The sequence below is a fragment of the Leptodactylus fuscus genome, chromosome 5, assembly GCF_031893055.1.
Source record: "Leptodactylus fuscus isolate aLepFus1 chromosome 5, aLepFus1.hap2, whole genome shotgun sequence".
Taxonomy (NCBI): domain Eukaryota; kingdom Metazoa; phylum Chordata; class Amphibia; order Anura; family Leptodactylidae; genus Leptodactylus; species Leptodactylus fuscus.
In genome coordinates, this window is record NC_134269.1 from 133,703,075 (window position 1) to 133,730,310 (window position 27,236).

Sequence of the window (27,236 nt, forward strand, 5' to 3'; positions counted from 1 at the left end):
ACTCGTGTCAGAGTCAGCGCTGCAAAACAGAATCCCATTGACTTCAATGTGTTACGCGTGCTAAACAGAACACATTGAAGTCAATGGGATTCTGTTTTGCAGCGCTGACTCTGACACGAGTTTACGTGTCAGAATCAGCGCCGCGTTACATTGTGGGAACGGACCCAAAGGAACTGATGAGGTAGTGATCATGTGGGTAAGACATGTGTCTGCTGCCATATTCATCCTATGGACATATCCAATGTTTTTACACAATATCTATGGTTAAGAGGGGACTTGATAATGAAATGCTGAAGCATTAAGGCGTTTTAGAACACCCTGGCACAAAAGCAACAACCTGTATGACATAGCTGGAATCTTTCTAGAAAGTGTCCTTTTTGTAAGTATCTTGCATTTTCTGAAGGCTAAATCAGGAGTTGGCTCATAACTTGCAAGACATAACAAAAATCCACATTACATGAAGTGTCTGAACATTAGTGTGAACATAGTCTTAAATGAGTAGAAGTATTTTTAAGCATTGGTACTTTTGTATGTAGAGTGTGAGCCCCCTATCAGTATGTCTTTGTAGAATAGAAGGAAATCCACGCAAACACGGGGAGAACATACAAACTCCTACAGATGTTTTTTTCCTGGCGGGATTCGAACCCAGGACTCCAGCGCTGCATGGCTGCAGTGCTAACCACTGAGCCACCATGTTGCCCCCAAAGCATTGGTACTTGAAAGGAGCCGGTCTGCAACTTTGTGCAGACACATACCTCTGTGCCCACAAGTGGAACCAATGCAGAGACGATCATCTTTTTATGGATATACAGATCTGCCCACAAGTGCACTGGGGCAGGGGGTGATGTACCTATGCAGTGCATTTGTAGGCTGATTTGCTTCTCTGTAAAATGACTATTTTCTCTACAATGCTTCATCAGTTTGCGGCCATGAAGGTATGTTTCTGCTTCTATCAAAGGCCCCTACATGGCCCAATTATTGGATTGACAGACTCCTTTTAATGAATAAAGTATAGAAAATAACAATACATCTCCTGTCCTGTTATTGCAAGTCACAGAAGCAGTAATAGCCTCACTGGAAGCTAACCATATTCTCATTTAGAAGCTGTTGCCTTGGAGCTTTCTGCCTTGTTACACATAACAGAAGGATTAAGGGGAAAATGTGAAAATGATAAAAACAGACAACTTATTTCATAGCCTGTGTGCAGTAGATCAACTCCCACTCGCAAAATAATTTACAATCCAGATTGTTGGTAAGTATGGGCATACAAGTGTGCCTCTTCTGCTTCTTATCAAGTGGTCTTCGGACATTAGAAGACTTATTAAAAAGCAAAACACAAGGGTCACAATCATTTTTAAAGGAGTTGTCCTATGAGGATACATAATGGCCATGGGGGCAGGGGAGAGGGGTTGCTTAAATCATTGAAGATGCCATATAAGGCTATTATTTATTTAAAAGGGTTAACTAGGAATTTTTATTTAAGACCTATCTTTTGGATAAGCCATAAATATTTCTTTGTGGGGGACAGAGAGGTGCCCCTCACAGAGATCAATAGTTCGGAAAACACTTCTGATGCCCATACTATAAACTGCATGGGGCCATAGTTATGCTCATGGGAGAATCCCTTTAAAAGGGAGGAAATCAAAGTCTCTATGTGCATAATCTGATTAAGTCTCTAAAAATCAGAAAGCCATGGTAGAAAGGCATATCTCCTTCCAAAGGACAGGTATACACCCACACGCTTCTATCACCAAGAATCTGATCAGCAAGCTTTTCCTTATTGTTGGACGGGTTTTCTTTGTACAATAAGGAAATCATAGCTCTCACTACTAAAATGGTTAGAGACAATCTTTAACACTCTGCAATATTTAAAATTATTTATATTTGCTAAAATATTAAAATTTGTCTACAAATTCAAATATGGTTATGTTCATGGGAAAACATCTTTAAGCATTCTTATGAAAAGTTCTACAAAACCTGGTCCTACTGGATGGAATCAACTAGCATGCTAAGTATGTCTGACCTGCACTTTTGTTCGTTAAGGAGCGCACTTTTTCTTTGGGGACATCTGACCACAACTTTCTGCAATTCTACTCTGGATCTACCTCATGTCCTTTAATGACTTTCTATACCTAGCCAAAGGGAAGCGCAGCTCTTCAGCCATGGGGTCCTAAAGGTTTCCCTCACTGGGTTTTTTCCTCTCCTGGGTGCTGAAGGATGACGGTGGTTCACCTGTGGTTCACGCCGTCTGTCATCTTCATGGGCAAGAATTTTTAAACCGTACCTCCACTTAAAAACTATTTTTCATAACTGAATAGTACAGGTGAAAATAAGAAACTTTGTAATATATTTTATTACAGAAATATGTTTTCTTCTCCACTTTTAAGGCAGTTACTTTCTTCATATTAGTCTTTGTATAAAAAAGAGAAATATTAGTCAATGAAGAGGACGACAGACAAGGAACTCAAGTAATTTTTGCTGTTACACTCTGCTATTCCTTGCTTTTTTAGGCCGGGTTCACACAGGGTTTTTGGGCCGGATTTTGACGTGGACTCCGCGTCAAAATCCAGCTAAATAAAACGCCTTCCATTGAATTCAACGGGAGATGGTCATTGCCTTTTTCAGCAAGCGGTTGGTTCCCATTCTCGGAAAAAGAAGCAATATGCCCTTCCTTCAGGTGGATTTTGTGGCTGATTCAGCCGTGGACGTCCGCCTTGCGACACTACCTCCCGACTAGGCCCATTTATTTGGGCCTAATTCGGAGCGGAATGCCGCGACTGGATGCCGATGCACTGTATGCCCTGTACCGGCATCCAGTCACGGCTAACCATTTTTTGGACCGAATTCTGAGGCGGCCACTACGTCAAAATCCGGCCCAAAAGACCCAGTATGAATCCGGCCTTAACACTGCTAGGTTGTAGATAAGTGGCTGCTAGCACACAAGATGAGGCAATAAATCAATTAACCAGAGAGCTGGAGAATCCTAGTCAACCCCTCCTTATTCCGTAGAGTTGTATGTGTGAGGCTGATATAGAAACAGATAATATAAAGAAGCGGTGAGATTTTAAGATAAGGAGAAGAACAGCTTAATAAGTTGAGGAAGAAGCAGATATCCTTAATAAGAGGTAATACAACATTTCTTATATTACCGTATTTTACGGACTATAAGTCGCACTGGACTATAAGGCGCATTGCCCATGAGCGCCTTATAGTCCGTCTCGGTTCATATATAAGGCGCACTATATGTTATTGAAAGCGGCGGCAGGCAGACTTTGCCAGCGGCCGCTTAACCCCCCGCGTGCCAGCCGCTTCTATTGGAAGCGCTCGGCAGGCGAGGAGGGGCTCTATCAACAAAATCATGCTGATAGAGCCCAACCGTAAAAGTTAGATTAAACTACCCCCCCCCCCCGTTTTAAAATAAAAGCCTGAAACAGAATGTGAAACTTACCGAGCGGTGCAGGGTGGGCGGGCATTCAGGCCTCCTCTTCCTCCGATGTTCCGTCCTCCTCCTCCGGCGCTCGCTAACTGATAATGGCCTGGGCGCATGCACAGTGGCCGTAGTAGAAGCATTATGATATTGCGCATGCGCCCAGGCCATTATCAGATCGCGAGCGCCGGAGGAAGTGGTCAGGACATCGGAGGAAGAGGAGGCCTGAATGCCCGCCCGCCCTGCACCGCTCGGTAAGTTTCACGTTCTGTTTCAGGCCGGCGTGACAGCAGGGCTGCCGGACATTTCCCATTCATTTCTATGGGAGCCGGCATGCGAGCGCTCCCTATAGAAATGAATGGACTGCTTTTTTCCATTCATTTCTATGGGGAGCGCTCGCATGCCGGCTCCCATAGAAATGAATAGGAAGTGTCCGGCAGCCCTGCTGTAACGCCGGCGTGTACGGCTGTGATACACGCCGGCGTTCCGTAGTGTGAATGCACCCTTACGGTGCCTTTTATATATGTATGGAAGCGGCACGCAGACTTTGCCGCCGCTTCCATCCATATATAAAAGGCACACCGGACTATAAGCCGCACTTACGATTTCTGAGGAAATCGTAGGTTTTTATGTGCGCCTTATAGTCCGGAAAATACGGTAACCTGTATTATTAATTTATGAAAATTTGTTTATAAGTGGAGATACAGTTTAATGAATAAGAAGGTAATAAACATAGATAGCATGTTATGTGTACACAGTGTTCACTGTGTGTTACTCTTTAAAATCTATTTCAATACTCTTTTGACAGGGCTAATCTTTGAGACTGTAACATTGCGTTTCTTTGCTCATTTAATTTGCTACGCCATTTGGCGTCAGTCTCACCCAGAGGGTAAGTTCACATCACTACTGTTTAGTCTGTTCTTCTGCTCAGCTGATCCGAACAGTACTCGCTCATCTCTAGTAGAAAGGCTTTTCTGACGTGGTGTTTGTAGAAAAAGGGATTCTTAGTTAATCATTTTTAACTAAGCATATATTTGCATAGCCTTTAGAAAGGCTATTCCAGACATACCTTTTCTTTAGTAATCCTCTTAGCTGTTTTTGAAGTAGCCCGCTTTTATTGATATGCTAATTATCCACCTCGGAGCAGTGAGCACTGTGTGCTATGTGTAAACAAGGGGAGGTGAGAGCAGGGAAGGCTGATAAGTCATCAGAAGCAGCCTCCCTGCTCTCACCTCCCCGTTTACACACAGAACACAGTGCTCACTGAACTTCCGATGCTCCGAGGTGGATAATTAGCATATCAATAAAAGCGGGCTAATTCAAAAACGGCTGAGAGGATTAACAAATTAAAGGTATGTGTGGAATAGCCTATATAAAGGCTATACAATCTATGCTTAGTTAAAAATGAGTTTTCCTAATGATAGAATCCCTTTAACTGATAGGTGCTAGTAAAGTTCATGATGATGACCTGACTACGCGCATGGAAGAGATGAATGCAGTTGTTAGCATTTATGGGATTATAAACATCATTATGGGCGGGTTCACACCAGCGCCTGGTCTCCGCTTTGCAGGTTTCCGTCTTCTGCCCGAGAAACTGGACAGGAGACAGAAACCAGGCAGTCAGTTTTCAAACCCATTCACATGAATGGCTTTGCAAAGTGACGTCTCTCTGCGGCGAAACCGTTTTTTTTAACCGGACACATAGTCGGACATGCAGGACTTTGTTTCCGGTTAAAAAAACCCCAAAAAACAGTTTCGTCACGGAGAGGCACAAGACGCTCATGGGCAGACACTTTGCAAACCCAATCAAGTGAATGGGTTTGAAATCTGACTGCTGGGTTTCCGTCTCCTGTCCAGTTTCTCGAGCAGAAGACGGAAACTTGCAAAGCGGAGACTGGGCGCTGGTGTGATCCCGCCCTATGAATGTTCAGCGCCCACCTATAAAAACTGATAAATCATGAGGGGTGGGAGCATATTGGAGAACTCGTTACAGGATGTCAAAACTATACACAACCCTCTGTGATTAACTTTACGGTAATTCATAACATAACATCAGCTCACTGTCAAAGTAGCAGAGTATTCACCAAATAAGGCTACGGATGTTAACCACACAGGTGGCCCACCAAGAGTGCCTGCATCTGAGTTTTAGTTGGCGCTGGGTACGCACCTCCACTCGTCATGGTGGGAGCTAACCACTATCAGATAGAATCCTCAAGATTAAAGAGGTGCTCCGCGCAAATTATATTGATGACCTATCCTTAATCGACACCCTGGACCCTACTGATCAAGTGTTCTTATCACCTGCTATGTGGAGAACATAACTAGAAGCAGTTAGCTCATCCACTACAGGGGAAACATAGCTAAGTTACTGCAGCTCAGTGCCTGTAAACTTGCATAGGAATCAAGCTGCTGTATCTCAGCACAACCACTTCACAGGGAACAAAACTACCTGCAGTCAACTACATTCTCCATAATCGGCTGGTGAGAAAAGCTGAACAGTGAAGTCACGGGTGTCAGGCCCTAACCAGTCTCATATTGATGTCTTCTCGTAATGAGGACCTTTCATGTTCTGTTAGATAGAGCATGTCATATACTGATGCAAAGCTTACAGTATGATGAATACAGCAATATCATTGCACTGTCAGAGAGACAACCTCACAGTTCAGTGTCATTGCTCGGCAGTGGGGAACACCCCCATGACAGTACACAATAATTTTGTGCTATTAAGGGTGCATTCCTCACCACCCAGTGATCCTATAACAGTGCAGTGATATCAGTAGCTGAAACTAACGGCACTGATCTCTCTGGAACTAGGACAGGTACCTGTAAAACTAAAAGTGTGATGAATTCAGTTTGCTTTGCAAAGGTACATAACATACCCTATCTTTTAAAGGGAGTCTATCATTAGCAATAGCCATTTTTAAATAATCATATTTTTGCATAGCCTTTAGAAAGGCTATTCCAGGGATACCTTTTATTCTTTCATCGGCGCTGGTGTTGAATTTTCCTGGTTTTAGTGATATGCAAATTAGCCATCCTGGCGCACTGGAAGCCTTCTAACTATTCCTTGAGCACTGCAGCATCATCAGCCTTTCCCTTCTTACTGCCTCCTTCTTTACACAGGATCCCTCCTCTTAAAGGGGCTCTATCAGCAAAATTTTGCTGTATGAGCCCCACATATGCGTGAATAGCCTTTAGAAAGGTTATTCAGGCACCGGTAATTTTATTTTAAACCCCCGTCCCGTTTTAAAATAAAACTATAAAAACATATATGTAAATCATACCTTTGCATGCACGGGGGCGGTCTTGCACAATACGACATCATCTTCTGGCACGACTACCTCTTCTTTCTTCTTCTTTCGGCGACGCCCTCCGGTCCTGGCTTTTCCCGGCTTCATCTTTATCTTCTTCCGGCGGTTTAAATATGATTGGTTGAAATCTGGCGCGTGCGCAGTAGCGCTCCCTCCGGAGCTACTACACACACTCCGGCGCCATTTTTCTCAATGGCAGTGCCGCTGGAGTGTGCGCAGTAGCTCCGGAGAGATCGCTACTGCGCACGCGCCGGATTTCAACCAATCGGATTTGAACCACTGTAAGAAGAAAAAGATTAAGTCAGGGAAGAGCCAGGACCGGAGGGCATCGCCAAAAGAAGAAGAAAGAAGAGGTAGGTGTGCCAGAAGATGACGTCGGTGCACGTTCAGGTATGATTTATGTTTTTATAGTTTTATTTTAAAACGGTACGGGGATTTAAAATAAGATTAGCGGTGCCTGAATAGCCTTTTTAAAGGCTATTCACGCATATGTGGGGCTCTTACAGCAAAATTTTGTTGATAGAGCCCCTTTAAAGTTCTTCACTGCTCCAGAGGGCGGTGAGAAGGGGAAGGCTGATGATGCTGCAGTGCTCAAGGAATAGTTAGAAAGCTTCTGGTGCTCTGTGCTGCATAATTTGCATATCACTAAGACTGGGCTCATTCCAAAACGAATAAAAGGTATCACTGGAATAGCCTTACTAAAGGCTATGCAAAGATATGTTTAGTTAAAAATGGCTATTGCCAAAGATAGACTCCCTTTAAAGGGGTTGTCAAGGATCTGAACATTTTTGATACTGAACATCAGTTCAACACTCAAACCAATCAGGTGATGTGGCGCTGGAAGCCATATACTAAGTATGCGACTGGAAGAGGGGCTGCAGTTACACACGCCAATGCTAGACAGTACAGACAGAAAGCTCTGTACAGTGTATAGCGCTGCAGCTGTGGCTCCTAGAACTGCTGCAACATTCACTTGGATAGGATCAGGGCTGCTTATGGCCGTATACTTAGTATATGGCTTCTGGTGGTCACATCAGCTGATCAGTTTAGGGTTTGACTATTGGACTCCAACCAATCTGTTATTTAGTAACAGATCAACAGTATTAAAAATATTCAGGTTCTGGACAACCCCTTTAAGGATAGGTTATCAACATTATTTACCCAGAAAACCCCTTTAAGAGTTCTAGCCTCGGCCCTGGCTGCACTATATACCCAGAATAGTTTCTAGAAGCGCCTTTGAGTTGTATTCATGCAGAAGTTCCTAAGCATACACATCCATGTGTCCTACACCCAGCCTCCAGTGCCATAGGAAGGTAAGGTACACATGCACACAGCAGAATAGCATGCACAACTGACATAGTACCTTCCGTGTCACTGGCTGCCTCTGCCATGCTGCTGCCACTTCCGTGAGTGGGAGGGCACACAGGGGTACTGAAAGCAGCTCCTCACATGGAGGGGGCATAACGAGAGCTGTCAATCACTAGGATGGGCGTGTCCATAAGGCCGCCAGTTACAGGCTGCTATAGAGGTGTGCCCCTATCCGCCCCTATAGATTTGTCTACCATACTGCCCTGTATAAGGGATCACCTACACCCCCTACTTATTTTACTCTAGCGCTGACGTAAAGTAGACGCGGGCCTCGGTGGGCGGTCCTACGTGTGACGGCCCCGCCTCTCGTTGCTGTGTACACCAGAGCAGGGACTTCCTGTGCATTGCCGCTAGTTTGTACTACATATCCCGGCGTGCATTGCTCCGGCAGCCTGCAGCGTTGCTTTGCTCCTGGTTACCAGAACAATAAGCCCGCTGCTGCCTGTGAGCTAGGCTGGCAGATAACGGGATGCATGGCGCATGCTCGTGCCCATAGCTAAACAGGGCACTCTCCGAGTAACACTGGCACAGGAATGAAGAGCACGGCAGGCAGACTCCTTGTAAACACTAGTGCACAGCGTAGACTGCTGCACAGGTAGCCGCACGTTAGCCTAGTTATGCCAAGCATGTGAGTCAGCTGGCACACACTGGAGCAGTAACAAGCACACAGCGCCTGGCACAACTCCGGGCAGCATCCCTGGCACCTTTACCCATGCACTGCCTTGTGTGAGGAGCCGCTGACACACAGCTCCCGCATCCTTCCGACCACTGACACAAAGACAGGATAGAGGAGGGGGCAGAGGAAGCCCTGCCGGCCCGGGAGCAGCTCTGTCACCGCCAGCGATGTCCTCCTGATCGCCAATGACCAGGAGCAGCGCCGCCGCCGCCGCCGACATGTGGAGACCCACGGAGCACGAGAAGTACGGCGTCGGTGAGTAGTGGATCAGCTGTCACCGGGGCTGCCATTGTCAGCGCTCACATAGCTGCACTGATTGATCTCATTAGCAGCCTGTGCCATCTGTACATGCCATCCCTGCCATCAATGACCCCTGCCATAGCTGCAACTTTATTCTGTGTAAACAAAGGGGCTGTCATTGAGTTAAGCCAGTGCCAGCAAAGAGGCAGTATAGTGGCTGGGCATCCCCTGGCAGCACTGACTGCTCTCTATGTGTGGATGACTTATGGCTGCAGGATAATACTTCTAGGTCACCCCATCATGTAGGGCATCGAGCTGGTGCTGGAATAATAGCACGATCTATGGGTATATGTTGTGTAATCTCATTCACTCTGCTGCTGTATTGGCTGATTCTGACTTGTGCTCTTTTTTAGCTGTTGTTCTTAGTGTTTTCTACATTTGTATATAGTATTTTCCTGTCTGTGGTTAGTATTATTTAGCTTGGGATTGTCTATGGCCTTGCTTGTTGTCATCCTGGAGACAAGTGATTTTAGGAAAATGAAATTCTTCATGGCTGGTGAGCTTTGGAAGTGAACAATTGGCAGCCAGTGATCCAGGAGTTTCTTTGTATTGTTCCTCTGCATGCCTTTTGTTATTGCTTTTGTTTGTTTGTGCTGAGGGAAGTGTTGTGATTGTTGACATGATGTGAGGTCTGTTCCATGGGATGTCATTTAACAAGTCCCGCCTATCGCTCTTCCAGCAAATGGACCTCTTAGAAAACCCATCACAGACCTCCTTTGTACTTTGTGGCACATATTATCCGAATATATTACTGCTTGCTTTGGCTGTGGAAACAATAGCTGTATATCAGTTTGCCAGGCCATGGCCCATTAACTTATATGGCATCAAGGCGGTTAATCTTGGTGGTGGGTAATAATATACAGAGCTCTCCAATATCCGTTGCTCATTTCCTATGGACCTACTACCATCTGCCCTGCTTTCTGTCTGTGGTTGCAGTCTTGTAAAAATAAGCACCATACCTTCTTGTTGAAAATGATGCACCAATAAAAGACAGTCATTTTATATAGTGAATTATATTTCTTTTTTAATGATAATATTTGTTGTTTTATTGTTACTTGTAATGTGCCTTCTTTTGTTTAGGGATTTTCTTAAAAAGACACCTCACTGTAATAATATTGTAGTGTAACCAGATGTATCAGTTTAGATCTTTTTACTTTATAGTCTGCACAAAGGGATGACTTCTGTGTATTTGGTCTTTACACTTGTGTTCTCTATTCATGGTGCTCAAAAAGCCATGCAAGTGAAGACGTATATTCTTTGCTATAGTAGATAATCACATCCTTAGCCTTACTTCCCAGTGTTTATTTTGCAGAGGCCTTGCCATACACATCTGCATTTCACAGCCAGGCAGCCTGATCATGAGACAAATCTGTTGAGATTCTATATCATTGTATATTTGGAGGATGATTATTTATGTGTAGTGTCCATTCTCGCTCCACTTGGTTTGGAAGATTTTCTATGTGTATACAGATGGCTTCTTCTTTTCCAATATAGCCATTGAGGAGGAGGAGGAGGAGAGCTGCTCCTGGAATGTTATGTGGAAACCATGCAGTTTATTTCAGGCAGCGTCTTTTGAAGTCATCCAGGGAGCTGTCTTTGTCTTTGGTGCTGTTCACTATGTAGTACTCAGTCATGTATCACTATGGTGTTATGCATTGTGACAGGGCTGGATTGTAGTAAGGGAGGATTGCAGGATAAGCAGTTCTTGGATATGTGTTATTTTAGCTCATTTTAGACTTACAAAAGTGGTTGTGATATAAACCAGTGGTTGTATACTGGAAACTGTGTGAGCTGTCATACAGTGTCACAGAGCATCTGCGTTTACAGTACATAATGCAGTGGTACAAGAGCCTATTCCAAGCTGCATCTGGTTTCTTGTGCTGCTGATAATATCTGTCTCTACATTTGCCTGATTTCCCAGTTTTTCCCCAAACGTGTTCACACACTGAGGCTTTTCTTCGGTTTCATGTAAAGCCATTTACTTGTCATCACAACTGGAATAATTTTGATGGCAGAACAGATTGTGAAACTTTCATCCAAACCCTTCATTCAGTCAGTGTTTGTATTATGTTGACTTTTTAATATAACAAAATATGTGTTTGGCTATTTTCACATCTGCACTGTATGTCCGTCCATTGTGAAGCCGTCTAATAAACAAACTAACAATAGATTTGTAAAAGAAAAAATAGACCTAGTTACACAAAGCATAAGTCAATAAGTATCCATCAAGAAAAGTGTCTGTTTGTGTTTGGGGGATCCACTTTTATCCCCCCCCACCCATCTTCAATGTTCATCCTGAGCATGTGCATAGAAGAATGAAGAGGGAAATATGGATTGAAAAACGAACACAAACGGATTACCATCCGTTGATAATCCATTTGTGTCCTTCTTCCATAGGCATCAATGTTAAAAAAGATATGTTGCTGTCCATTGTTCTGCAAGTTCGATTTTATTTTATTTTTTTTGTTTCTGTTCAAAAGAGTGGGCACACATGGGAAATGCTCAAAACGCTCACCAGTGGTTGGTTTTAAAAACTCATTGAAATAAATATTCTTTTTAAAAAAAAAAACAAAAAAAAAACGACCCGCTCTAAACAGTTTTTGATGAGTCATAAAAACTGGTTACCTGCCGAGACATCAATGCAGATGTGAACCCACCCTAACATTGCTGAATCATATTCACATTTACTATTTCATAATGACAATAATTACTTTTCTTCATTTATTTTTCTATGTATATGTTAGCTAATCTAGCACTCAGTTGGTCTAATAAATGTTCATCTACATAAGGGCAGTACAGCACACTGACCAATAGAGTACATCAGGATAAGTATGCATTATCCATATAGATGTCCGTATTTGTTTTTCCTCTGTGATACTGATAGTACACAGACTTAAAAATATATTCTATAACAATAAAGCTGAACTAGATAATGAAGGTTACATGATCTATCAGTTTATCATTACAGTACATAGAATTTCACATCCTTTGTAGTGAATTTCTTCAAATACATAATCTGTCTAACTCCAATAAAATGTACAGAAAGACTGTAAAAAAAAAAAAAAAAAATCATTCACAACCCTGCCAGCAGAGGCAGCGATCACTACTGGGCTCTGAAGCCTAAGGGGGCCCAAAGATCTCTCCACATCGTAAGAAGGCACCACTATTACGCCTAATGTACATGAGCAAGTGTACAGGGAAAATTGGTGCTGGTGTTGTTTTTGTTTTTCTTTTTTATTAAATGGAATACAATTGGATCACATTCAGATGACATGTAAGTGATTAATTACTATGGGGGTTTCTGGCCCCTTTCGGTATATCACGGAGAAAGAAACATACTTCATTGTACTTATCAGAAGGGAGCATCAGAGTCCTGTTTGGATGTACACTCAGTCATGTTCATGGGGGCCTTATAGCTATTACTTGGTAAATGGGGGCTCCATTACAGATTTTGCATTAGGGTCCAGGGGTTTCCCGTTATGCCTTTGAACCGTCAGCACTGGTATCTGCTTGTGTTGTCATGTTTCTGTTTGGGTCACTGCTGCAACCAGTCACTGGCCTTGGCAGTGACTTGTATACAAATATTAGTGCTGAAACCAGAGATTGAGTGTGATTTCTATTTTATTAGCACTATTTGAATTTTTGTGTATATTTATATTTGAATCCCTATAACAAATTTTTAACCATGTGCTATATCATTGTGCATTTTACCACTGAATACCAATGTATTTCTATAGTATGTGATAAAATACATAATGTGCTTTGTTATACTTTAAGCATCGTATATGAATCATTTACTGGTACTAGTACACTATTGCTAGACACGACATGCTTGGAGGGTGTGCTTTTGTGGGGTTCTCTACATGTTATAGAAATATTTGACTTTTGAAAGCGTTTCCTAACTTGTTTCTTCATCACTATATTGTAAAGGCTTCTAATTGTTTGTGTCTAGCACATAACTTGACTAATATGCATATGACGTTACAATGATATTTTGCACGTTCAGTGAGCGTGATTTCTATGTTCTGACTTGTTCAGTAATTTTCAGATTCTTTTATTGCTCCAGATGACTTATGTTCCTTATTTGGCATAGCTTTTCTCAAATTCAATACCTATATAACTATGTAGCTTTTACTATACAGAAGTAGATTGGGTATAAAGTTTGTTGTTTGTGCATAAAAGAAAAAAAAAGGACTAGTATTTTTTTTTCGTTGTGGCCTGACATTTGGAACAAGATTTGATGTTTCATGATGCAGTTGACAGCTGCCAGGAAAACATATGGAATTATTTGTGGCTGATCTCTGGAGTGAGAGAAAATGACTAGTCATCGGCTTTCACTTATCCCCTATCCACAAATCATCCACTATCCACAGAACAAGGGGTTAAGTATCTGATCAGTAGGGAACTGACTACTGGGACCCACATTGGGGTTCTGTGTATCCGGTATGAATGAAGTTGAAGATCATGCATGCACACAGCTACACTATTTAATTTCCCTTCAGCAGTACCACAAAGTTGAGGGGAGCTGTAGTGCATATGAACGATGTTCTGCCCTGTCTATATAGGGCACACAGAACCCTCTCATGAATTCTTATGATTTTTGGGCGTCCCATCTTCAACCACCAACGATCAATGGTTATTTCCTGTCTCAATAGAGAAGACACACAGGTCCAGTTTCTTTAGTCCAAAACAATAGTAGAGTTTTATTTTCACTCAAAAAAGGTAGTGCAGCAACAAAAGAAAACAATACAAAAATAAATACCTGCCCGGCTAGGCTCTAACTAAACATAGAATAGGTTGCCTCATCTAGAATAACAGAAATCAAGCCAGTAGAATCATTCAGGACACAACACCAAAAATATGACCTCTCTGTCAGCTCTCCAGCCAAAGTGTTGCTGCTGGAGCTGACTTCTTAAAGAGGACCTTTCATGAGATCTGGCACATGCAGTTTTATATACTGCTGGAAAGCTGACAGTGAGCTGACTTCAGCGCACTATCTGCTTTCCTGATCTGTGCCCCGGGTAAAGCGCTATCGGTACCGTAGCGCTTTAGTGTCAGAAGGGCATTTCTGACAGTTAGCCAGGGACGCCCTTCTGCCCAGCAGCGCCTGTCGCGCTGTACTGTGGAGCGGGAAGGAACGCCCCCTCCCTCTGCTCACACAGCTTGTCCATAGACGAGTATTATCAGGAGCGGGAGGGGGGAGTTCCTCCCCGCTCCACAGTACAGCACGATAGGCGCTGCTGGGCAGAAGGGCGTCCCTGGCTAACTGTTAGAAACACCCTTCTGACTGTAAAGCCCTACAGTCCCGGGACCGATAGCGCTTTACACCGGGCACAGATCGGGAAAGCGGATAGTGCGCTGAATTCAGCGCACTGTCAGCTTTCCAGCAGTATATAGAACTGCATGTGCCTGATCTGATGAAAGGTCCTCTTTAAGCCTCCTTGACGAGTAGACTCTCTGCAGCTGAGTCGCTGCCGGAACATCCCCAAAGTGTGGACTGGAGAGGGGTGGAATGACAGGTGGAATGACTACCAATCCTACCTGTCGTTCCTAAAAATCCAGCCCAGTACTGAGCATTTACCAAAATGCTCAGCAGATGAAAGTTGTCTGCTGAGAACAAACATTCCTGGAGTTTTCTTATCTCACCCACCTGAGTAGTCTGGGTGAGATGTACACCCCCTCCATTATCTGACCAGCCATCGGCTTACAGTATATACAGTAGGTATATATAAAGGTGTAAGATATATAGGTATAAGGTGTGTAGATAGATAGATAGATAGATAGGGTAAGAAGTTGCCTGACCCCCATAAGACTCCTTTCCTAACAAGGGCAGTACCACAAAGCCGTCCCTTTTGTAACTGTCCCTGTCATGTGACAGCTATTCTCCCCACCTGCTTGTTTACTCGGCCAACTCTACATATGTTGTCAATGAGGAGAAGAAAATAAGCCATTGCCAGGCAGATTTGGAGTCTGCTTACCACCCCCAATCCTTCGTTTAAACCCCATCATTTGCTATCATTCCTGCCGGGATTCCATTTGATCAAATAATTGGAGTCCCAGGGTCCATCTGAGCCAAGAACCCTCAACATACTCTAATAGGCCATAATTTTGTACATTTTTGCACTGCCCTGTCTGTATCGTTATGAAATCATGCTAATGTGAGATGAAGATTACTGGAGTCAGTAATGAGCTTGATTATTTTTGCTAGAAAATAAAACCTTATTCCGAGAGTGGGATGCAGTCATGCGTCATTCCCCCACAGGATCATACAGATTTTGTACCTACTGCCTACAATACATAACATTCAAGTACTTCTTTTACTGTCTCACGATTACAGAACAGTTATGAGAGGTGAACTAAAATTCTGCTATCTAGTATGGAATGGTATTCTCTATGAACAATGCTAAAGGAGGGATCAGGCTAATGTTTGCTTTATGTATTAATGAAAGAGTACCTTTCATTTTTATAGAACAGAATTTGTTGAGCAGATATGTATAGGTTTGTGGGAATAGTTTTGATATAATCTATTACTTATTTAATAATTCTATCCTTAGGAGTCTAGTGGGCGGTCTTACACAGTGACCACACATACTGTTATATAAGCAAATCACTGCCCACTTGACAACTAATGAGGTTTTACTGGATTGTTTCTGACAAAACTATATATCAATGTGTTCAGCTACTCATGGTCAGTAACAGGTGAGACTATATTTTTAGTGCAACAGTCTCACTTTAGCTAAAGTTTTAATATATATAGTACTTTACTGGTATGTGTTTAAACAGCCTGAAGCCTTTATAAGCTTTAAGCAAACTATACCTAGAACAGTCACCTGGCACACGCCTTAAAATAACAATAAGAAAGCTAAATCCAGCTGATACACAGATATTCCTGGCAGCATGGGTAACAAGAAAGAAAGGCATGAAACGTGTTAGCGGTGCTGCTGCCTGTTAGGATTGAGTTCATGGGATCTTGACATAAAAGCTAAAGATTTTATCTTCTGTTTTATGCTAGACTTTCTTTTCACAATTTATCCAAAATAAGTTGTATATAAAATAGGTCAAATCAATCCATATACTTAGAACAGTTAGAATAAATAATAACAAAATGCCACACTGAATGTTTCCCCGAAGCAAAATTCTAGGTGCAAAAAATAGCATGAAAGAAAGCACAAACACCGATGGCATACCTTTAGATTTCATAATGGAGAATAACCAGTGCAAGTAAGAACAATTTGACTTTAGGATAAAGTCAAACACTTTTATATCAACAATTGCATAGTTTAATATGTACTACAATCTGGTTTTAGGCATTTTTATACATGATGTCTGCGAAATTGCTGTGAGAAAAACTTTTAATAGAGGAAAAAGGCCTGAGTGTAGGGTTTTTCTGTCCGCTTGAGAAGTCAGACATCTTCACTTGCAGACAGGAAAGGAAGGGCATGGAGTGCAAAAGAACGCACCCGATGCCCATTTAAATAAATGACAGGTGTCACAGACACATCTAGTGTCCGCTCCTAATGTCAGTGCGAGATTTTGAGCGGACACTAGGAGCGGACACTACCTGTCGGACACTGACGGTAGTGTGAACGCTCCCTAAGGAGTCCTGTCTAAGGAGTGTTATTATCCCCTGATCATGAAATAGACAGTAACACAGCCATAAGCTTTCTAATGAAAGAGTGTCTGATTTAGGCATTTTAAGAATTGTATTACAAATATTATATTAATAAACCTACTGCTGTGTCATTTGAGAATTTTTTGGTCAGAATTAAGTGCCTGGAGCCTGTGAATAATTCAGGTGTGTCTATCATCAGTGGGGGAATTAAGACTGGCATATGGGCGTTTAATAAATTCCACCCATTGTCCATGCGCTGGTTTCCCACAACAGTTTTATTGATAGGTCTTTTTCTATGTGCAAAAGGAGTGTTGCTTATTAGCCACTTTCCCCCATGTCTACTGCTTTGTAAAGCTATGTAAAACATAGTTTGTTTTAATATGAGAGCCTGTCAGTATTTCATGCTATCTGTGGTTAGGGCAGCATCAATCTATTGATCAGTTACAAAATACAGTGAATGAATCCCTATGGATTCCTCTTACGTCCGTAAATTAATTTTAAAGAGTACTGCAATTGAAAAAGTCAAGTGAGACAATAACGTGTGGGGTTTGTCAGAGCCCCACTGATGCATAGAAATATGAAGTCACTGTGATTGTACTGCTTCGTGGAAGATGTGGTGACAATGAAGAATAAATCACTACTTTAGTTCCATATTTCTAGCTAATTATTTCTTTCACTGTACTTTGTACATGCTGAGAAAAACAGGAAGTCTATAAATTGACAACATTGGTATGTCTGACTTAATGCTAAACCTGAAAATAACCATACATGTGTCCTTTTTCTAGCAATCATCCTAATATTTTTCAATATCTCGGTGTTTATTGTCAGATTATTATATATGCAAGAATATTTTCAAAAATGAGATTTAATTCATGTGAAAAATCATTCACAATTATCAGAACAATTCAGGTTTGCTAGAATCTACTTGTCTCATAAACTGTAGGCTATCCACATGGAAAACATTCCAAACACTTTTATATTTTGCATATTAAGAGTTAAAGGGATTCTGTCATTAGAAAATGACATTTTCAAGTAATGGCACGTTGGAATAGCCTTTAAAAAGGCTATTCTACTCCTACCTCTCATGCTCTTGTGCTCTCCACCGTTTCTGTAAAAAGCATTTCTTTTGATATGCAAATTATGATCAGGGAGCACAGAGTGTTCCCCCTGTGCTCCAAGCACACCAGCATCATCAACTGCTCGCCGCCATTTAGAGCCTTCTGTTCACTCCCCCCTGCATATTCTCCTTGTCTTCAGCTTTGTGTAGGTATCCGATGCTGTGCTATACACGGTTGAAATCCTGCGCATGCACAGTCGACTCTGCCACTTTGAGTCTAGGCAGAGCCAATTATGCATGCGCCGGCAGTCATTTTGTGGCTGAAGATGAGGAGAAGGTGCAGGGTGGAGTGAACAGGAGTCAGTAAGGGGCAGCGAGCAGTTGATGCGACTGGTGTTCTCGGAACGCCCCCTGTGCTCCCTGAGCATAATTTGCATATCTGAAGAAATGTATTTTTTCAGAAATGCTGGGGAGCACTAGAAAGTGAGAGGTAGGAGTAGAATAGTCTTTTAAAGGCTATTCCAATGTGCAATTACTTCAAAACGTAATTTAATGAAAGAATCCCATTGAAACCCAAGCATGCAGTGCCATTGAAAATGAAGGGCCCTTGCACACAATAGAGTCCTGTCCATATGTGGGCCTTAGTACCCATGCTGAAGTCATTGCATCATAGTCAGTTCATTACTGTAGTGATCAGACTCCCGGGAGCTCATTGCAGCATAACTGACTATGATACAATAACTTCTATGCACAAAGCCATGTTCAGTGCTATGGCCCACACACAGGCTAGTTTCCAATAGACGGGTCTCTGTTGTGTACTAGTGCCTTTATTCATATAGGTTGAACCTCCAAGGGTTGTAGTTTGTATATCACTCAGGCTATGCTCACGTCTCTGTTGGACAACTGGCCTCATTGTTCCTGTGTGGTGAGGTCTTCCACATTCGGGTTCTCAATCTTCCGTATGTGGATAAATTCCTGAAGCTGCTCAAGTAATAATAGGGCAGCCACACTGTGCCAGTGTCTGGGGATGGCCGCTCTGACTACCATGAGGAAGTGGGGCAAGTTGTCGCTTGGGCAGTCTTTAATTTGGATTGTTTCTCTCCCTTAGTTCCACTGGTGACTTCATACTCTTTTAGTGTAAATTGTAGAAGACTACACAGAGGTACTGAACAGTAAAATTCAGGAGTGTTATCCAGTATTCATCTTTACAGGAGATAACCTTAAAATGGGGTTGTCAAGGGTAAATATTTTTTATGTTTATAAGTTTTTGACTATTAAAAAAATTGAAGCAAGTTTTTAAATGGTTTTGATGTATCCATATCCTAAAGTGGGATGTTTACAGCCCCTACAGCAAACCTCTGTCTTTCCACAGTTAAAGACAGCAAAAGAAATTGTAGTATTACTAAACTGAGAGAAGACTAATTGAAACTGATTGAAATGAAATAGGACTGTAATCCCCTGTCAGTTCTGTTCACAGATGTCTCAGTGTGAACTGGAACATACAAAGTGATATCTTTTACCAATATTTTTCTACTGAAATATCTAATAGTTTGCCCATGAGAATTTTTTTTTAATGTAGATTGTGAGCCCCACATAGGGCTCACAGTGTGCATTTTCTTTCCCTTATCAGTATGTCTTTTTGGAATATGGGATGGAAATCCATACATACACGGGGAGAACATACAAACTCCTTGCAGATGGTTTTTTGAACACCAGGACCCAGCTCTGCACGGCTGCAGTGCTAACCACTGAGCCACCATGTGGCCCCAGTTTGCCCATGAGAATTGATAAACTGGTAAAGGACCCCACAATATGTATTTTCCATTATTACTCTTAGAAGCATCACTGCCATGTGAACAAAAGACCTGACATTACATCCTAAGAAGAAGTGGAGCTGTTTCTGAATGAAAGCAGCCATGTTTATGAATCCACGATAACGCCTTTAATTTTAAATTCCACCACTATTCTAATGTGCCCTTCCCTGTACATTCTCCTTTATTAAGTCTTACCGTAGTTGATTTTGTGTGATTTTGGATGTATTTTATAGAATAGATATAAGAATGACTTGTCACCAGGAACTCATGTTGAGAAATGTAATATATTTTATATATGTAAATAGATATAAATGACTTCATAACACATTTATTTGGTGAAGTTGGATCAACATTTATCAGCTCTCTCTTTTTTTCTTAACTCTGCACGACATTTGTGGGTTCATACTTTATTGCGATACAGGCTGTTCTACTTCCAAGTGATGGAACCAGATTAGATCAAGGAGATATTTGAAAGCAAAAAGTCTCATGGCAGGTGAATTTGTAGCTCTTTGAAAACCTAGCTGCCTCAGGCCAAGTTCATATCTGTGTCGGAGTTTCTATTGGGAGCTTATGTTGCAGATTCCAGTCAAAATAATGCAACATGCTGCTCTATTTTGGCTGATAAAATGATGAACACCAGAATGGAAACGCGACGAATCCCATTATATAGTCAAAAAACACTGTTGGTGATTGATCCAGCACTGCAATGATGTTAGTTCTTCTGTATCAATAATGGGACAAAAAAATGGAAATAGTATTGCAGATGTGAGCTCAGCTTTAAAGAGGACCTTTCACTACTTCCACTAACTCCAGTTCTGAGCATCTGTTAATAGATGCTGCTCAACTGGTACAGTTGTAATTTTTTCTCTAGCCCTTACTGTTCCTGAGAAATAAATGCAGTTAGTTTTGGTGCCTAATATTCTATTTAGGCTCCATACACTGAGATTGGTGGTATCAGTAGAAGCAGGCAAGGGGTGTAATTTAGAGCTGCAATCCGAGGCGGACATGGTCAGAGCTTAGATATTAAAAATCACTAGCGATACTCACCCCCTATTCACAAGATAGGGGATAAGTGTCACATTGCTTGGGTTCTGACCACTAGGGTGCTTGCATGACCGCCTCTCTATTCATTGCATTGGGACTACAATCTCTGGCGGTCCTGGCACCCCCATACAAGTGGCATTTCCTTCACAGGGAGGGTGCAGTGGTACTCAACGGTTGGATCCACACCAATATAACATTTCTCACTTATGGCACAACCCCTTTAAATGATACAATATGATTTTTTTTACAAACCACAGGCAGCCATATTTCTCCATAAATATCAGAGAAATTACTTGTCCTTTGTATACCTGTCCTGTCAAACACATTACTGGCAAGGTGTAGCCTACAAGACATGAAACAGTTATTTTGAAATAAGAGTCATAGAATCTGAAATAAATTACTTGACAAACAATGGTTGCTTTGCAATATAAATAGCATATTTAAGTAGATTGTTATCACCCAAAGGTTCTGTATGTTAGTTAATTACTCTTGTTAATGGAAATTGACATGTTAAAATGTAGATAATATCTTATTTATATTGCATTTCATGTGGATGTCTCCATCTCCCATGGCACTGCTGCTCTCTGTATATTCTTCATACTGGTTTGTTCTTTAAATAAACCATTCTGTCATAGAGCAACCTTACTGCCACAATATTGCTTGGTAAGTTAATATTGCCACCATTACGTTTATTATCAGTTTGTTGCTGAATAAATGTTAGTACTTTTTAAGCAAATTTATTTCATAAGCACCAAAGGCTATTGGAAGACTTTAAAGAAGCACTCAGATTTTTTTTAAATTACTCACCAGCAGTTTTCTAGCTGTGTAATTTGTTTTTTACCAGCCTAATCCATACCCTTTCATTATGGGCAGTCATGGTATGTGATCAGTCTAACCGCCAGAGCTTGTTTTCCATCATATGGCTGACTTCCTGTAAAGTAAAGGATAACATCAACATCTAGTTTTTCTCCCATACTGTCATTAAGAAATCTAAAGTTATCTAAAGCCAAATCAAAGTTATTTAGGGTTATTTGTATGATTCTGCGACTATATCATAGTGTAACCGTTACAAAACGTCTGTTGTAATTAAAATTCGGTTCACGTGGGATTATTATAATTATATGTGTATGTATATATATATATATATATATATATACCTTTGACTCTGTGGACCTACTCCACAGTTACATGCAATTATTAACTTCTTTAGTGAGATTTATACTATGTAATAAATCTGGCCACCAGCATAAAGTGGTGCGCACACAGCTCCTGTACCCACACCATCGCTGCAATTTTATAGTATTGCAGTTTGCAAGAACAGCCTGTGAACCCATGACAAACTTTTTTATATCATAGTTAATGTAAACTGTGGCTCCCTACCTATATGGAAAGCTACAACTTCCATCAAGTCCAGAAGATCTGTAGTCTAAGGACATCCAAAACGTTGTAGTTCCACAATGGCTGAAGGGGTAGCAGGGAGACGTTTCTTTATTAACATTGTTCTTTTCTGTGGATAGGGGGGGGGTACATGGTTTTCCTCGACAGCCTACCTGGGTACGAGTGTGTACTTGTTGCATAGACTTTGCAGTGGCAATATGTGATTTCAGCATTATGAATTACTCACAGACTGTAGATGATGGGCTGTGTGAATGTTTTGGAGGCAGTGCCCGCTGAGTAAGGAGCAGTGGCACAGGAGTCACAAAGACATTTCAAAGAGTTGCGGTGTCTATATAGTAAACTGTAGTTTAATAAAGGATAAAGGTAATCACTATCAGATTGGTGGGGCCAGTCAACCATCTACCGATCAGGTATTTAAAGAGACTGCAGCATTTGGAGGACTTCTGAAGCCTCTCAAATATTTACCAAGTAAAGAGTTGGAACTTGGCTCTATTTACTTAAATTGCACTTGGCAGAAAAGAGGCCATGTGACAAATGAACATGATATCACGTGCTGTTCAGAGATCACTGCTACTACGAATATCAGATCTGTAGGGTTTCTGGGTGTTGAACCACCACCAATCTGCTGAGGACCCGAACAATGGAGAGTCAGAGTGCAAAAACATCGGTTATCTGTAGACTCCTATAGACCACATAATGGACCCCAGATGTCCGTTGGGTTTCCATCGTTTTTATACTGAAACCGGCAGAAAGAAAGTCCTCTGCTCAGAACTTTTTTTTTCTCCAACAATTTTTGGTGGTTTTCCCAAAGCTGACCCTGATGCAGATGTCAACCTAGCCTCAGTTTAGCTCGGTATATTTTGGTATCATTCTCCCAACTTAGGTAGACCAGTTTTAGTGTCTGTTTTGTACACATTTTTAAAAAGTTCTCTAAAAAAAAAAGTGTATTTCTTCTTTTCATTCCAGGCCAGATTTCCTCACTTTGTCACTGGGAAAACACTTGAGCATCTTGTTTGTGATCTTTTCACATTTCTCTGTTGTTTTTCACTCAGGGTTACATTAGGAAGCAGTGGCACTTCAATTAATCTATCAGGCATTTGAGAAACATGTTGACGTGATGTGTATTTTAATTTGACGTATCACAATCAACTTTTTTTTTTACATTACCTGTATAAAATCTGCCACAAATTCATTTGTTTGCTAAACATGAAAAATCTGCATTGCTAAGCACTCACATTGACATTTTATAATATCATAAAAAGCATGATTATCACAATGATTATTAGCTTTGCTGAGACATAGTATTAGGTCTACCTGTCATCACATGCCTGGATATACTTGATTTGTTTTATTAAAACTATGTAAAAAGCACTTGAGCGAGGACAGTTCCTTATCATAAAGATGGAGAAAAAGTGTGTTCAGCTCACACTTTCGAAATCATCAACTTCATACCGGTGTGCATGAAGACAGGCAGACTTATATCAGCTAATAGTGATCCAAAGCAAGTGAAGAGGTCAGGTTCAGCACCAACCGGACGATTAAAATTTAGCTTTTATTTCATATCCAATAAAAACGGTTCATATAACAACCATAGGGCGTCAAAGTAGATGTATGAATGTATAACAGCTACGCGTTTTGGAACATGGTTCTGCTTCCCTTTGGTAATGAGAGAAAAACAGTTCTTCCATACTTCTGTGTTTTTACTCTGTATACTACAAAATTGAGCACGTGTGGAGTCTAAATAACATATTTTACCATAATGTTGCAGCAACGGATTCTACATTTGCCTACTATAATAGAAAACTGACAATGTGAACCCCCCACATAGTTAACTACTGCTCTAAAGGCATTTATCAGGCTTACTGATGAACTGGCACACAGCTTTTCACAAAGGATCAAAACTTATAGAAATCAAGTCTTTCTTGAGGCGGACTTTCAGATTCCTGTTTCATAACAATCAGCTTTATTGATGACAGCTCACCATTGTTTGTGTTGAGTCCTAGACATACATGTACTTCAATTATGGAATGGAGAGACACAGCATGCAACATTTTACAGTTTATACAGTGTAAAAGGGGTAGAGGATATATTGTAACTTTGCTATTTCATTGTAAGAAAGTAATGACATTCTAGAAGTCCACTCTGCCAGTTCTTTTCTTTAGTGTTGCACTTTAGTGTGGGCAGGACCGTGGACCTGGAATACTCATTTTCTATTCATTTCCTGAAAATAGTTTGACTTCTGTTATTGTAATTTTGCGAGAGAGGTGGGTAAGACGCAGCTATATCCTCCCTAGATGGGTTAGTTATTTACTTTAGTTTAGATTATGATACTAGTACCATTCGCTTTTATCATGTTATTAATCTGGAGTGTGGAATTGGCTGCTGTACAGTGAAGATAAACTTGAAGATGGATAAACAGACTTAATGGGAAGAAAAAGTTAAAATTAAAGTCAAGTTGGATTCACATAGTGTTTTTTGGCTGAAAAACTGTATGCAGCTATGAGTAGCACATTTCTACAGTGCCAGCAAACCAAAGGTTTTCATTTTATTAATTTTTAGCACATTGGTGAAATGTATATATTTACAAATTACTACAATTAAAGAAATGTGCAGTTGTTAATTGGTATAGACCCAGCATTAAGTCTTATTCACATGGTCAGTGTTGGATCGGTGGTTTGCATCAAAACCGGAAGTGGAGACCAAACTTGGGTAAGGTAACTTATTTTAATCTACACTTAGTTTTGGCACACAACCATTGATGCAAATCACTGACCCAATTCAGAGAGCACCCTTCACCACATCCATCAATTCAAGTTCTTAGCATCTCTTAATAGCTGTCACTCCTCAGATTCTAGCGCAGTAGGAATTTTTTCTCCAACCTCCACCGTTCCTGAGCAAAAAAAAAAAAAAGTTAATTTTGGTGTCTGATATGCTATTTAAGCTCTGTAATGTGAAAAGGGCAGTGTCAGACAGGAAGATGTGATTCAGAGCTCCAATCAGAGGCCGCCAGAAAACATTCTGCAACAAAAAGCAACTTTTCCACAACGTAGGCCCTAAGCCTTAAAGAGGACCTTTCATCACTTGAGACACATGCGGTTTTATATACCGCTAGAAAGCCGACAGTGCGCTGAATTCACAGATCGTGAAAGCCGTTAAAGTGTCTGGAAACTTTCATAGGTAAATTGCTGCATACTCTTCAAGCTGCCAATTTATTTATTTATTTATTTATTTATTTATTTTTTTTTAAGCTTCTAACACTGAAGTAAATTTACTCTTTCATGAATAATGTATCCAATATTGTGGGGGCATAGCTTAAGAAAATGTATGTATGGATTTGATACAGCTGCACTACATCTTTATCAATGTCTAAAGGTTCATTAGATGTGTGGATAATTGCTATATAACTTACACTGAGAGATAAGTGAAGATCAGTGTTTCCAATGCTGGTCTTTGTATCGCCTGCACTGGTGGAGGGTTCCCATGATTATTGAGCCCACTCTGAAATTTAGATTCAAAAATAAAAAAAGAAATCAGGCACTCAAAAATAAAGCTAAAGGAGGTTATTGAAAGGTGGCAACCACTGCTTGGAGAAATACTTCTTTCATCTACCTCCTTTCTACTGCAGCAATCCGATGTATGATTAGGTCCTGATTTTGGACCAAAACGTCATGTTAGTTACTGGATTGTAATAAAATAGGACTACACGTCTGCTTCAGCCTTATTTTTGAGTGCTCTTTCTTATCTGACTCTGTGGGCTTCTGCCTAGGCACCGTCAATTTGGAGTGCCAAGGTAATTCCTTTGCACTACACTAAAATCTAGATTTTCTAGATTAAATACTGTAATTGAATAAAAAATGATAATTAGTTTGTTTTATTTTGATATAAAAAATTTCAGCTACATGGGGACATGGACGCTAATTTTGACAGCTGATTTCGCGGCCAAATCAGCCTCCATAAAATGTAGCCCTATGTGAATTGCTAGCTTTTTTTTTTTCTGCTAGCTTGCTAGCAGGAAAAGAAGCGACATGACCTTTCTTCAGGCGTTTAACACCTGAAAAAATGAATTGGAGTCTATGGGGCACTGAAAAAACCGCTAGTGGTTTTTGGTCGCTTATTTTTGCAGCTGTTTTGGCAAAAACAACGACTGAAACCGCTAGCGTTTTTTTATCATGTACTTTTTTGTAGTGCAAAAAAAAAAAAAGCAGCGACCGAAAAAGCGTCAAAAACAGCGTCCAATGCAAAAAACAGTGTCCAAAAAAAGCGACGCTGAAAAATCAGTGACAAAATCAGCTAGGCTTTTTTCACGTGTGAACTAAGCCTAACAGTGAGAATTCCACATGTGTGAACAGCCACAGCCTACAAGATAGACAAGACTAATATAGAAAATATTGCCAGAGTCGCTAATGACATTCAATTCTTATTCGCTTTTCTCAAGGAGAAACAAAGTGCAGGGGAGTTAGTGTCTGTCTTACATCCCCCAACGGTCAGTTGTTTTTACAGGAAGCCAATTTATCTATTAGTTGGTATATGAGGGGAAAGTAGAGTACCCAGAGGAAACCCACACAAACGTACAAACTCCATGATGTTGCCCTTTGGCGGATTCAAACCCAGGACCCCAGTGCTGTAAGGCAACAGTGCTTACCACTGAGCCACCTTACTGCGCTTTTAAAGGGATTTTCTCATCCAAGCATGTTATACTCTATCTGTACTTTGTTTCCCTCCAGTTCTGTCATTGAAATGAATGGAGTAGTGTTCACAGTGTCTGTCCAATGCTGTATTCAGAATTGGGAACAAAAGTCCTACGTTGTTCTGATCAGTGGGGGTCTGAACTGTCAGACACACACTGATTTTCACCTTACCCCAAGATAAGAGATATCTTGCTTTGATGGGAAGACCCCTTTAAACGATTGAAATTAACAGCCATAATGAAAGATCGATTGATGTAAAGGTTCATTCATGGAGTGTTAGCATCTTGCTCAAGTACATTACGTCAGTTATCCACACATGTGAAGGGGCCTTTAGTTGTACAATACAGTCTGGATCATGAGTGCATTGCGACTGGTTGCTATGTGGATCTACTTTACTTTCCCTTTGCATTATTTTGTTTAAAAAAAAACAACAAAAAAACTACTTCCATATATCCTAATGATAGGTCATCAAATTCTTTAGTACAGAAAACTGCTTTAAATAAGTTTTTATACATTCAGTAGATTGAGTTTGTGAAGCTAA

At 41.0% G+C, this 27,236-nt stretch overlaps 2 protein-coding genes across 3 annotated transcripts in view; one reads left to right on the plus strand and one right to left on the minus strand.

The window, feature by feature from the left end:
- The window catches only part of ZNF277 (zinc finger protein 277), a 39,802-nt gene extending 31,641 nt beyond the window's left edge, over nucleotides 1–8,161 (minus strand). The window contains exon 1 of the mRNA XM_075274271.1: nucleotides 8,102–8,161. Coding sequence (XP_075130372.1) covers nucleotides 8,102–8,129 — 28 coding nt within the window. The 5' untranslated portion in view covers nucleotides 8,130–8,161. The remainder of the gene's footprint in view (nucleotides 1–8,101) is intronic.
- A 320-nt stretch (nucleotides 8,162–8,481) lies between these two features.
- Nucleotides 8,482–27,236, plus strand: part of DOCK4 (dedicator of cytokinesis 4) — a 259,057-nt gene continuing 240,302 nt past the window's right edge. For both annotated transcript variants that reach the window (XM_075274203.1, XM_075274204.1), the window contains exon 1: nucleotides 8,482–9,037. In XM_075274203.1, the coding sequence (XP_075130304.1) occupies nucleotides 8,968–9,037 (70 nt within the window). In that variant the 5' untranslated portion in view covers nucleotides 8,482–8,967. The remainder of the gene's footprint in view (nucleotides 9,038–27,236) is intronic.